Consider the following 14,833-nt stretch of genomic DNA (forward strand, 5'->3'; position numbering starts at 1 on the left):
GCATAATTCATGAATTTGCAAGTTGTTTTTCTCTGCAATGGATACTAACTGTAATAATATTTCATTTTTGGCCATTGGGACTCTAGACATCTAAATAAATTCAGTCTGTAAATGGGATCTTTGGCTATAGCTTTCTTTTTATTATAAATCAAAACTTTGCAGCACGTTACATGCATTGCATATATATCAATTTCCAGATTTCCACTTTCCTTTGAGCTCTTGGTATTAAGCTCAAATTCCCCTAGTTGTGGATACTAAGGTTCTTAGAATCCCTACTAAGGAATTAGCCTCCTTGGCTCTCTGGGGGAGAAAAAGCCAATGTATTTGATTCCCGGAGCAAACCATACCAGGGGAAACAATGGTCTGGCCAGGTACTTTGGATCATATCATTTATAGACCTGGTTATTACCTTGTTCAACCCCCATCTTCAGGTCTGCTCACCTATGATGAAAGATTCTTTTGAAAGCCCTCCAGGGAATAATTATCTATGATCCTTTATTACTCATTCCAGATTTTTACTTCTCTGAGCATTTGAAGCCCATTTGCTTTCATTCTACAATCAAGACAAGAAATCTTCTCTGTAGAAACAGTTTCTCTGGAAGATGTAAATCATCCTTCTGACTTTTCTAGACTTAAATTGTGCAAACAAACATCTCTCCACTACTCTGGCAAGCAGTGTTAAATAATACTTAAAGAAAATCTTATGATTCCCACAGGTACGTGTGTCTTTGAATATATCCCATGATTTCTACCTGACCAGGTCCTTACAGAAATACTCTTGTACTTCCATTCAGTTGAAGCTTCTTCTTCTATAATGTTCTTATATCCTGTCTTGATATTTCAGTTTGTGCCTTTTCACTCATCCTTAATATTAATTATCATAGGCAGCACAACATTTAATGTATATCTTTATTGAATAAGTAAGTATGCATTACATATAGATTGCAAGTCATTCTTGGTCCTGTGAAGAGACACGTGTTTATTCTGAGGCAAAATGAGAGCACGAATCCACAGTTCTACTGCTATTGAAATACTTCTTCTGGGTGTCTTGGTATGGGCACAATCTCCCTCAATACCCATTCAAAGCAGGCTTTGCTGTCACCTCTTCTTTCAGCTGAGGGATTCACAATATCTAAAATAATAAGCTTATAAAGAACCCTTCTGTATCAGAGGTAGTTTGACGCCTGCATTATGAATTATAGGTCATTTGGTCAAAGACTCCATAAAAGGGGCAGAAGAGATATATCAGCACTCAGAGTTGGAACCAATTATTTTTTCAAGCTAATTGGCCATAGTAGTAAAAGTATCAACCAAATTTTAGAATAGCCTGTTCAGCCATTTAATATCAAAGCATGCAGTAGCCTGTGCAGATAGATAATAGCTTTTAGAGACAATCTTGAATTTGGTTGGAGCACCAAAGATGCATTTTAAAAAGTGAAAAGTACATTTATGTGCAATGACTAGTGTAGTAAGCTAAATGGTGGCTCCTCAAAGATATGTCCATGTCCTAATTCCCAGAACCTGTGACATTACCTTATTTGGAAAAAGGGTCTTCACAGATGTAATTAAGTCAAGGATCTTGAAGAGATTATCATGGATAAACTGGATGGGCCCTAAATGCCACCACAAGTATCCTTATATGAGAGAGGCAGAGGTAGATTAGATATACAGAGGGAAAGGTGATGTGAAGACAGAGCAGAGAGAAAATTTGGCCACAAGCCAAGGAATGATGATGGTCACAAGAAGTTGAAAGAGGCAAACAGATTTGCCCCTAGAGACTCCAGAGGGAGTACAGCCCTGCCAACACCTCAATTTAGGACTTCTGGCCTCCAAAACAATAAGAGAATAAATTTCTGATTACTCCAAAAGCTACCACATTTGGAGTAATCTGTTACAGCAGCCACAGGAACCTAAAACAGATTTTAGTACCAGGAAGTAAGGTCCTGCTATAACAAATACCTAAAAATGTGGAATTGGCTTGGGAATTGGATAATGAGTAGAGGCTGGAAGAAATCTGATGCATATGACAGAAAAATCATAGATTGCCTTAAATAAACTCTTGGTAGAAACATGAATGTTTAAGGCGCTTCTGGTGAGGGCTCGGAAGGAACTGAGGAAAATTTTATCAGAAACCAGAGGAAAGGTAATCCTTGTTATATAGCAGCAAAAAGCTTATCTGAATTGTCTCCAACAGTTGTGTGGAAAGTAGAATTTGTAAGTGATGAACTTGGATATTTAGCTGAGGAGATATCCAAGCAAAGAGTTGGAGGTATGCCCTAGTTTCTTCTTGAGCTTATAGTAAAATAGAAGAGGAAATAGATAAATTGAGGAAAGAACTGTTAAGCAGAAAGGAATGAGCACTTGATGATTCAGGAAATTTTGAGCCTATTAGATTGCAAAAGAGTGAAAATTAGGAGGTTTACTGTTAGGATAGTGTGCTCTGAGATAAAGCCAAAGATGTAGCTGGACAGTCTTTGGCCAGTGCTGAACAGATTAGGTGTTGACTCATGGATCCACTCAAGCATCTCAATAAAAGCCAGAAATAGAGATGGGGTTATCTGGCAAAGGTCCGTGGGGACTCTCTTGTCTCACTATTGAATCAATGTGACATACATGGGAGGCCCATAAAGTTTTGAGAATGTTAGACCAGCAGAAACACTTCCAGCTTGGCTTGAAAGAGATAGATAGAGACAGGACAAAATGAAAGAAGGCTGTTAGACTACCAAAAGTTTACAGGCAGGAAACGGGTCGATAAAGCTGCAAACAAACATGCGCCCTTCAACATAAAGGATCACCCCCTAGGGCAGAGCTGCAGGTACAGAGGCAGAAGTGCAAGCCACAGACACAGAGGCAGAGAATCCATAAGCCAAGAGGGCAGAGCTGCAGGCCTAAAGGGTGGAGCCCTGAGACAAACAAACAGGATTATTGTCAGGCCTCAAACCTACGGGGATCTTGCTGGCTGAATTTTGAAAACCATCAGGACAAGTGACTCCTTTCTCTTTTCCATTTTCTCCCTTTTGGAATAGGAATGTCTATAACTAGTATCCTATGCCTGTCCCACCATTGTATTTTGGAAGCAGATAACTTGTTATCATCTTGTTTCACTGATTCACAGATAGGGAGGGCTTTGGCTCCAGGAGTTTCACCTATACCTGATTTTGGTGATCTAGATGAGATTTGGAACTTTCGAACTGATGATAGTGGAATGAGACTTTAGACTTATAGTTGATGCTATAATAGGTTGAGACTTTTGAGAGTGTTGAGATATGGTGAATATATTTTGCACATGGGATAGACATAAATTTGGGGGGGCCAGAGGGCAGACTGTAGTGGGCTGAGGGTCACCTCCAAAAAGATATATCCACATCCTAATCCCCAGAATCTGTGAATGTTATCTTATTTGGAAAAAGGGTCTTACAGATGTAATTAAGTTTAGGATCTGGAGATGAAATTATCCTGGATTATTTGGGTAGGCCCTAAATGCCAACCTAATTGTGTCCTTATAAGACAAAGGCAGAGGGAGATTAGATACACAGAGGAGAAGGTGATGTGAAGATGAAGCAGAGAGAGAGGGATGTGGCCATAACCCAAGGAATGCCGATAGCTACCAGAAGCTGGAAAAGGCAAAAGATTTTCCTCTAGAGCCTCTGGAGGGAGCATGGCCCTTGATTTTGGACATTTGGCCACCAGAACTATGAGAGAATAATCTCTGATGTGTTAAGCCACCAAGTGTGTGGTAATTTGTTACAGCAGCCAAAGGAAACTAATACAACTGGAAACATTTTTAGGGTTTTGCACTTTTTAAAAGCATTCTGAAGAAAATCTGTAAAAATTGATGCTTCTCATATGTGGCAGTAATAAACTCAATAAGACTTTAATTTAGTTCTATACTAAAAAAGTCACTATGTATGTATGTTTTTTGGTGATACTTTTCAATCTCAAACAAAACTGCAAATGGCTAGAACAGGACCATTATAAATCTGGGAAATAATCCCTTTAACTCAATTATTGGAACTTCGTGAAAGACCCTAAAAGGTTTCATAATGTTTGTGAAAAGCATATAGGATTACTCTAAGTACAAATATATAATTTATCAATAATAGTACCTCATTTTTTCACAAACTAAAAAATAAGGCAAGTTCACATCTGGAAAAGGTGAAACACATCAGTATTTCTACCTTCACCAGCTTGATAATATGGCATGGCAAATGGCCCTAAGTTTTAGTCAGGGTTAATATTTCAAAATATCATTTTCCTACAGTCTGAAAAGCTATCAAAAGACTCAAAGAAGCCATACCACGAAGATTTCAGAAAAGACTTTGTGAAGTCAAAAATACACACTAAGAATTTACATAAATTAGTAGAACCTAAATCTTTGTTGTTGTTGTTAAAAAAGAGTGTGTTAAATTGATATGTCCCTTAAACTTGTTTGTGTGTGCACGTGTGTCTTAAGATAGGATAAAATTGTAAAATCTCAGATATTGTTATTCTTTTTGATTTCTCTATCGTAGCAGCTTCAGAGCTTTTTAAAGTATAATACCCAAGTCAGAATGCGCTGGAGGAAAAGGCAGCAGTTTGAATCACTATACATCTATATAAAGGAAACTGTGAGCTACTGGTCACTTGTTTACATTATCTCAGGTGGTGACCTGCCAAGCCAGTCATTTGTTCTTTCTGAATGTCTATAATGTGCTTTGGAGGCATAGAAATAGGATTTTCTACATAAGAAATATACATATAAGAAATCTTCTTTTACAATAATCACAATCATCTGCATGGATTAGTCTTAAAATTACACTCCAGAGAAGTTATACCACATTATTTCAGTGCTTATTTGAAAATAATAGACAAGTTAAGTATAACCGTTACTCTCTCATCTATTTAAGAAAATTGTAGAGCCTGTTTTCCTCCAAGAGTTGGTTTGGCAGCATCATTTAAATTTGTTAATATAAGATAAGGAAGTATGAAGATGATTGAGAAGTTCACTTAGTCACTGGGATGTGGAATTATTGTAGCAGGAGATATAAATATATAGACATATATACACATACATATATATAATTTCTTGTTCTTCTTCAGATCACCAAGGCAGAATTGGAAAGGGGAGTAGAAAGGCAGATAAAACAAGTGACCTTTCAGACAGTTTTCTGCTGCCTCCTGCAGAGAGAAATCTTTTTCCTCTCAGGTCTTCTAGAACTCTATTCCCTGTCTGTCTTCAAGGGGGTCATGGGAGAAAGAAGCAATGGAGAGAAGAAATAAACCACAGAGAATAGGAATCACTATTTACCTTTAAAAATCTAACTAAAGGTAATAGAATTTTCAGGTTCATCCCTAGCTTAAACATTAAAATGTGAGGTTTTTCTCAAAAATAGCCATATAAAGTATTTGTATAAAGTAGATATATGTGCATCATTAGAAAATACCTCTTTAAATAAAGTTTAAATCACTTTCTCTGTTTCTGTTAAACTTTGGTTTATTTTTAGCAACGATAAGTGCCTGCAATATCATGCTGAAACTCTAGATTAATGATACATTTAATTTCAGCCAAAGCAGACAAACCCATCAGCTTTCACTTGAGATAAGATTCTAAAGAACTTGATGGGGGTGAAGCAGCACTGTGTTTGAGTGAGTTTTCAAAATGATTTCTCTTACGGAGTGTGCAATATTAGCGCCTCTCCAAATTATTAACACGCACATTTAATTTTTATTGGCCTTATCCCTTTCTATATAACAGGAATCAAAAGCAGACATTGAGTGATTCTTTCTTTCTATTCCTTTTCTTCCTTTTTTTTTGGGGGGGTGACCTGCAAATTTGAGCAACATTGTAAATTTCTGACAGACTGAATGTTTTTGAAAGCCTTAGAATTTCTTACACTTTTCATCATCACCATCAGGTCATGCACAATAACAAATAACACACATCTTTACACTACAATGGAACACATGTTTTATAATCCTGATAATTGTGTTCATATTAGTATAATCTTAGAAGGATTCTTGCAATAGCTTTACAAATGCACGCTATTTCATCCGGCTTAGCTTGATCTCTGCAGAAATGCACTTATTTCCTCTCCAACCCTTGAGTGCATGTTTTGTTCTTTTCAAAATATATGATTTTGTTTACTTAAATATTTTCATATTCTTTGGCATCAGGAATCACTTAGATGGGATAGCTCCATTGTGGCGAGAGCGTGACCTTTCCAAAGGTACTCGTCTGTTATCTGTAACACAAAGAGAAAAAGAATCAAAAACAGGGTGAGCTTTAGATCTCAGCTATTATACGATGTCAGGTCGAGAGAGGTTTTCAAATAGTCCTGAAAAATCACTTCAAATGAATATGTAAATAAGTAACAAGAAGCCCAGATCTGAGGAGTTCACGCTGCAGCTGCCAGGCTGAGTTCAAGAGTTCTGCAATCAGCAATAAATGACTTTTCTTGGTAAGTGAAGTCAGAGTGATACAAGAAATGGAAGAATTCTCTCAAGCACAGTCCCCTTGGAAATAGCAGGCGACAACAAAATTCCTTGGTAAAGACGTTAAATTGAAAAGATCTATGTACAGTGCCTTTTGTTGGAAAGCACTTCAATTCCCTTTGAGTGTTCAGTCTGTACGTTGGCTACCTCCAGAGGACATCAGCGGGGGCAGAGCACAATCGAGTTTTTATTTTTAACAATGATTGCAACACGTGGCAATCAAACCAGCTCCTGAGTCTTTGCCTGATTGTATGATGTAAACAAATTCAGTACATTATATAGTCATTATGGAAATGAATAATGAATAGGTCCCATTCCCCTCACCCGTCACAGGAAGAATAATCACTGTAGAGATAACTATTGGCACAAAGCTTGGAAAGCAAAGTTTAAAAGCATTGAAAGAAGTTGCTGAAAATAGTTTTAGTTTTAATAGGAAAAAGGTTTACAGCTCTGCATTGTGATGATCACTACTATGTTATTATCACCTCTGTTTTATGCTCAGCTTAAATGCAATTGATGTGGATGAAAATCCCTTTCTGACAAAAGCATAATATACTTAGATTCTCTATTTAGAATGCGACTAGGTCCCTAGAAATAATGACAACCACCAGCACTTACATAAATGCTAACACTTTACACTCGTTAATTTGCTAATTCACACAACATCCCCGGGAGGTAAGCCCATTTCATTCTATCCTATTATCTCTGCTTTAGTGATGAAGGTTACACAGCAAATCAATGGTATGATGGGGGATTATAATGCAAAGTTAATGCCTAAATGTCAAGCTTGCTTTGTTCAGAGGTAGATGTTGGGGCCTCCCAAGCTACTCCTCATTTCCTCCGTAAAAGGATGAAGCCCAAGGAACACATCTTGCCTGTCCCCTGGGGAGGATGGACTGTGAGAAGTGCTGAGGTTTTGCCATGGTACCTTTCTCATCTGTATTAGTATCTCTTGACTGACTGCCGGTAGTCTGTGGTCAGTACACAGAGCAAAGCTAACTGGCCTCCATGACCTTGGCCTCATTAACACCACAGTATGAGTGCACTGAACCAACCAGCCATAAGCTTTAAAGTGCCTTATAATGCAATAATATCACTGAGAGGTGAGAAAGAAAGAGGCATTTTCTCTATTCAGAGATATATCTGAGTGATGGATTATTTGTGTATCCTTTTAAAGATACCATTAAAAAAATCCATTATTTACTTTGTGATATGGGTCACAATTCAGCTAAAAATGTGAAGATAACATTCTGAGATAAAGGGTTTATTACTCATATGTCACTGGTTTGCATACAGATTGGTTTGGGATATCCTAGAAATCATTTAAAAATGAGATTATAATATAATGGTTACCACTGTATTGCTAGCATTTAAGCATTCAGTGTTAAAGCTATCAGATATGAGAATGATGATACCATTCACAGAGGATTGTCCCAGATCAAAAAAGGGATTGTGCTTTGGTGGTCCTATACACTAAGGTCAACTGGCATCTGCACTCACTCCAGGAATGCCACTGGCACCCCATATCATCACTCTCTGCCCACTGGATTCATAAGAAGTACCACATCCAAAAACCCAGCCTCGCAGCATTAAATGATATGATGTGAGGATTCACATCAACTTGCCACTTATTGGTAGCATTTGTTGTGAGAAAATAAACTTTCAGGTCAAAATGAATTGAGGAAAGGACACTGAAGCTTTTGGAAGGCAGGATAAACACTGGTTCAGGGCCCAAATCCAGCTCTTGGCATACACAAAAGAGAATTATTCTACATTGCTTCCCTTCCTATCTCCTTCTCTTCCTTCCTTCTTTCTCTCTCTCTTTTTAATTTTTTTGGTACCTAACCAGCCCCTATGTTAATTAGATAATTACAAGAGGAAGCAATTCTGTAAAGGTTACCACTTATATTTTTGAAATGTCAACATACAACCTTGTTTATGAAAAAATGCCATTAGAAACAATGGCAGCAATGATTGATCTGGATTGTATGATTTATTTACAATTCTCTGTATTTATGTTAAAACTATTTTAGGTGCAAAACATATATATTTATACTCTAGACTTATATGGACCACGCCAGAAGTGCAATTTAGAGTATAACATGTTATATGCATATATAACATGAATATATATATGTTAATCTCTCTTCACATTCTAACAGCTTGAAATCTAATGATGACAACTTTTAATGCTTGAATTCATGGCTTCTTTGAAGGACATCGAGAATCACTGAATTTTTTGAAGTACAACTTCTATATTTATACTATTAAATACTAATGTGCAAAAATCAGTGGCCTGACCCTCATAAGGTCAGGGCACATAGTTGGCATCAAATTTATGATAAAGGAACAAATGTTAGCTACTACTGCTGTCAGAGGCATGGAGTAATTTAGGTGATTGTGAGAGTGACTGCATTCCCTATTTGGAAACATAGGCGGGGGAAGTGGGTGCACATGTGATATGATTTCAGAGCTCCAGGAGACCCAGACTGAACCAAATTCACTTTTCTAATCAGTCTTATTCTCCCCAAACTACTGATAGTTTAGATGGCAAAAATAGGAGCCTCTTCACCAAAAAGTCAATAGTTTAAGACATATTTATTTACCTGAAATGATGGGGAGAGCTTTGTTAACAAGTAGTGGCTTCCCTTTCCAATTTGCCTATTGTCTTTTTGTAAATCAAAGAGAGGAAGATGGGGGGGTGGGTCTGTCTGTTTGTATACTTGTTGGGGATATTGTGCAATGAGATACAGGAAAACACTTTTCATTAGAGGATGGGGTGAACACGATTTGTCATAATCTTCCTTTGCTTCCATTTTCTTAATGCATATGAGGTAACATAGTAAATAAGAAAACCTAGAGAATCTAACGTATCCTCATGGTTTAAAGAATTCAATAAGGGATTCTATTGTTTGTAATCACAGGATTAACGCAGCAGTAAAGCCTGAGATGTCAGTCCTAAGATGTACCTTCCAAATCCACCATAGTTGGGTATGCATACCCTAACAAACAGATTCTCTTTGGTCATCAAAGACTTGTCTTTGAAATATGCTCCATGTGAAAGTGAAGAGATTCTGACATTATAGAGAGCGACCTGGTCATAGTGTGAAGTTGGAGAGAGGGACACAGTTATGTGAAAATGTGCATTCCATGGAGGAAGGGTGGCCAAAACTAAAATAATATTCCAATCTGTCACCACAAAGAATATAAATACATGGCCCAGCTTTAACACGCTTCTGCACATTCTGAATATCAGGTTAACCAGCTCAAACCAATGTCAAAATGTCAAAGCTTTCCCCACTGTCATAAGAGCAAGAAGCATTCTGCTTTTTCTGAGCATAAATTGATTTGGCATTCATCTCAAAACCTTCCCAACTGAGTCCTGCAGTGAATGGATGAAACTCATTATTGTATTGCTCTAAAATTCATTCACGCAATTATTTATTCAGCAACTATGTACAAAGCACATCATCCATGAAATACCTGAATGTCACAAAATTTCAGATCCATAGGTAAATCTACATCACTAATTTCCTTCTTACTGAAAACTTTGTCAAGTGAAATGACTGAGGAATAAGCATATCATAGATAAAGCTTAAAACATGATGTAAGATAGACCAAAGGATTCAAGCCTGTGGTATGTAATCTGGGAATGTGCAATTAATCCTCTAGCAAAGTGAGTGTATGCCAAAGGTACGAGGCTGTGTCTTGTAATTGCATGAGTAGGTCAAGTTGGGATTGAAAACCTGTGATAAAAAGGCCACGTCCATTATTCATTTCCCTCTAGATTAGGTGTCCACCTGTCGTCTATGGAAGAACTGTTTCCTTCCTGGTGCTTCATAGGCATGTAGATGTATCAATGTTGAGCTAACATAATGCACTATACCTTCCCAGCAGGGTAACATAAAATAAATGTGTCTGGGATATACTGCACATTGTGTTACAAAATACCCCATTTTAATGCAAATTAGCTGGCCAGAAAACAAAGTAAAACAAACCCTCTGTAATTTACTGTGAGCTTTGTTTTCTCCAAAGCTCTTCAAAAGTGATGGTGTGGCAGAATGACCATCAATGGGTAGGCGCTGTTTCCAGCAAATAGAGCAGAGGACTGGGTTCATGCAGTTTAGGCTAAGAAAACTAAGAAAACTTGAGGTTGCTTCAGAAAATGTCTATTGAGTAGCTATTTGCATTCCAAATGCTGATGAAAGATAATTTATTTTAGACTGTCATGCTGAAATCATCTCATATGAACTTACATTTTTTCCCCTTGTGTCCCATGATTCCAAAACTGTTTGATTTATGCTTTTTTCTGTGATTTTGGGATTCCTGAATTGATACAGTTTCTCACTCACTAGAAATGACTGGAAGGTGGCAGCTGAATTAGGCTTGGGCCCAATCTCCTGGTGGAGGACAGCCAATCACTCTATTAGTTGACCAGATTTGTTCTTTTCATTCTTACCAGAATAGTGTCTGTTTTTAAAAAAACAATATGTTGGGCTCAAACTATTTATGCAATTTGGTGTTCTACTTTTTCATTTAACATTTTATTGTAGAAATTTTCCATGTCATTAAATTTCTGAAACATGATATTGAAAACATGATTTTTAATAGCCACATATGCTTCTTTTATATTATATAAATATACTACAATTTGGTTAACCATTTCTCTACTGCTGGACATTTAAGTTGCTCCCAATTTTTTCTATTATAAAAAGCCTCACAATGAACATTGTAGGGGAGCAGAATTTGCAACCCTAAAATGTGTCTCTTTGGCTTGTTTATTTTTAAGAACAAAAGACTCAGGAAGAAACATTGGCCTCCCTCCCCCAATTGCCTAAAAGAGTTTTAGAAGGTCTGTTCCAGGAAGGAGCTATCACCACAGACAACTCTAGCATAATACGAACTAGGTGTGGGAGACAGGGAGGAACCTAGCAAGGCCCATTTGATCAAAGTCCTCTCCATGTCTCGTTGTCTTTGCAAGGCATGGCAAACATTTGTTTACCAAACATTAGCTTTTCCGTCTCCATGTGAATTGCCTTCCTTCCCTTTGAAGTCTCAAACCACTACCCCCAACATCCTCCTCTGTCTTTAGCTGAAGATGGTATTTAACGGGGTGGCTTTGGCCATTTTGGAAAGTTACTCAGTTTTCCTGGGTTTCTCTCCTGTATACATGTTATTAAACTTGGATTTTCTCCTGCTTTTCTGTCTCATGTCATTTTAATTCTTAGACCAGCCAGAAGAACCTAGAGGGTAGAGGAATATTTCTTCCTTCCCTATAACATCCTTATAGTTATATCTTTATATAACACCACGTGTGGAAGTGGCATTGTTAAATACGCAAAATTAAGTCCAAATTGTATTTCAGAATAGTTGTATTAATTTAAATCCAATTGGCAGTAAGTACATGAATTTGTCTCTCTTATCTCATTATTGGGTATTAATCTTTTAAAAATGTGCTAATGTGAAAAGTGACTAACAGCATCTGATTTGTTCTTTTTGCATTTCTTCAAATCCTAGTGAGGTGGAATTTTTCATATGTTATTATCAATCAATTTATATTTCTTCCTTAAAATGCTGGCCATGTCCATTGCTTATTAATCTATTTGGGTCTTAGGTTTTTGCATTTGTTTTTATTTTGAACTCTACACATTACAGATAGTAACCAATTGAAATATTTATTAAAACATTTTCCTTAGTTTGTTGATTGGCTGTTTATATGGTTTGTGTTGTGGGCTTTTAGAAACATATGCTATTATTTTTATGTAGCTGAATCTATCAATCTTTTACACTGTGATTTGTTCCTTTATTTTTAAGCTTAGGAAGTCCTTCTCTAGCCAGAAACATTTGATATACATTCAACTATTTCTCTTTTTGTTCTTTAAGGTTTGATTTTTCTTTTTTTACATTTAAGCTTCCACATCGCTTGCTTTCTTTCTTTTTTTCTTGCAAAGAGGAAATGGGTTGTCCCAGTGCCATTTGTTGAATAATCATGAATTTCTAAACTGATTCATGATACCTCTTTTATCGTACATTAAATTGTCTATACTAGGGTACATTTCTGTTCCATTGACCTAAGCATTTTTCCAACTATTTTTTGTGCCAATACCTTCTGATTTCATTATTTCAGTCTCAAAATATGTTTTACTATCTGGTGGAGATAACCCTCCATAATTTATATTTTCATTTCAAACATATTTTTAGGGCACATTTTAGAACTCTACATTATGCTATACTCACAAAACACCCTGAAAACAACACAGCTGGAAAAACAAACCCAATGGGTACTAACTAGGCTATCCTAATAAGGCTAGGCAAATGTCTATTTGTTGAGTGCCAGTGAGTCAAGAGACTCTAATGTCCCTAATGATGTTTTTAAGAGTTCTCCTCAGGTTCCTCATTTTCTTAAAGACTTAATAAGCCTCTTCGCCTGTCTTGTGATCACTTTTTCTGCTGGCTGACCACTTTTCTTCTGGAAATACAGCAAAGTCCAGCACTAAGGAAAAGAGCATCACCAATTCTACCTAGAGATTTTATAATACATTTATTCTTATTATTTTTGCCCTGTCAAAAATTTGAATAATTGGAATTAAATGTATAGTTTTGTTGGCTATTCATAAAGCCTAGTGCTTCTAGTTTGTAAACCTTATTTTCTCTAACGTTTTATAATACGTTTTACAAATTTGGTTTCCACTAGATACCACAGGTATTAAACTATATCAAATTATTTTATTCCAACAGAATTGTATACACAGGTTCTATACAAAAAATGCATGTCTAGAAGCCAATCAATTACCTCCATTTAACAATTAAATAGTTCTAGCCCTAGTCTAATCTCAAGGACATCATAATGTTCTTAAAAGTAGAAATAGGCCATGTTGTGTAATCTACATCCTTCATTACATGCAAATAAATCCATGTGAAGCAAACAGAAACCCAGATTACCATGGTATGTCAGGTTGGCGGAAGAAATGAAAGTTATTTTAACGAGGATGATAATGGAAAGCAATAATGTTAAAGTAGTTCAGAGGCTACTGTGACTATAGACACACAACTCCCATTAACTGTAATTGGAGTAAAGCACATGTAATGATAACAAAATAGACCCCTAAATGTCTTTCCAATTGGAAAATAAGCAAATACGTTCCAGGAAACAGCATGCTTTTGTGTGGAAAATACAGTATTCTAATTGAGATGCACAAATTATTTTCACATTGATATTGCTCAGGGTATGATGTTGGTATTCTTCCTATGCTTAGGAATGTAGATCTGCTAGAGGTAACATCTGCACAAAGAATGCCTTTCCTTTTTTCTTCTTAATGCTCAGCATTCGTTATGTTATTAAAGGAAAAGTCTCAATAGTTGCAATGGATTTATTAATTCAGTAGCTTGTTATCAGCATGAAACTCTGCTGTGCTAGGGGAAAAACAAATTATATTTCGCAAAACTGCAGTAGTGAGATTAAATCACTTTTCTATATTTCACTTTCTTCTTATCCTCCCTGCCAGGTAGTAACTCTACTTTCTATCTCTATTATGAACCTAATATTTTGCAAACTATCAAGTCTTGTAGTAATATAAAGGTACATTATCAAACAAACTCAATTATGGCAACTTTAGGAAGATTGAAATATGTGATAAAAGTAAAACCACATAATACAATAATATTACTTCAAGGCATTAAAAACCTAATCCACATTAAGCTACAAATGTAGAAAATATGCAATACATACTTTTATTTATCATACACATATTTTCATAACATGTACAACCAACTTCTTGGGATTTTAAATCACTCGCATTTACATAATTGATAACGAGTATTTCAAAGGATTTTAGAAAAGTATGGCTCAGAAAAAAATAAAATCAGTATATCATTCAGTATTTCCACTGCCACAGAGCTTGCTATTGATTATCTTTGGACTCAATGTCAAAGCCAGTGAATAGATGTTTTTTAACTGTCCTTGGTTTTGTACATTAGCCACGCATTATGTTTGCTTCTTTACTGGGAAATGCAATTGGGCCCTAAGACAAATTTTATCTCTATGAGGTTGAAAGTCTGATGACGAGGCCTGCATATCTAGAAAATATGGGAAAAGGTGACAAATAAAAATATGAATCATGTTAGAAAATAGGTGGAAGAGCTCCCACGTAAAATATATATATGAAACTTATGTTGACGAGCAAACAAAAAGAAACCACACAAACTACAACAGAGCCGCTCAGGTGTCTATCACAGTGGATTACACATAGTGGTTTCTCAGAAACTGTCTTTTTGATTAAGTAATCATCCAAACACTAGCAATGAATCAGGAACTGATCCTGCAATTCACCTTCCACTGTACTGCTTATACACAGGGAATATA

The 14,833-nt window shown here is 36.4% G+C and overlaps 1 protein-coding gene across 2 annotated transcripts in view; it reads right to left on the bottom strand.

The window, feature by feature from the left end:
• Positions 1 to 891: 891 nt before the first annotated feature.
• Positions 892 to 14,833, bottom strand: part of DIAPH2 (diaphanous related formin 2) — an 825,716-nt gene continuing 811,774 nt past the window's right edge. For both annotated transcript variants that reach the window (XM_087427460.1, XM_014795691.2), the window contains one exon: positions 892 to 6,221. In XM_087427460.1, coding sequence (XP_087283586.1) covers positions 6,157 to 6,221 — 65 coding nt within the window. In that variant the 3' untranslated portion in view covers positions 892 to 6,156. The remainder of the gene's footprint in view (positions 6,222 to 14,833) is intronic.

Source organism: Ceratotherium simum, chromosome X, assembly GCF_057802395.1.
Source record: "Ceratotherium simum simum isolate JZ-2026a chromosome X, ASM5780239v1, whole genome shotgun sequence".
NCBI lineage: Eukaryota > Metazoa > Chordata > Mammalia > Perissodactyla > Rhinocerotidae > Ceratotherium > Ceratotherium simum.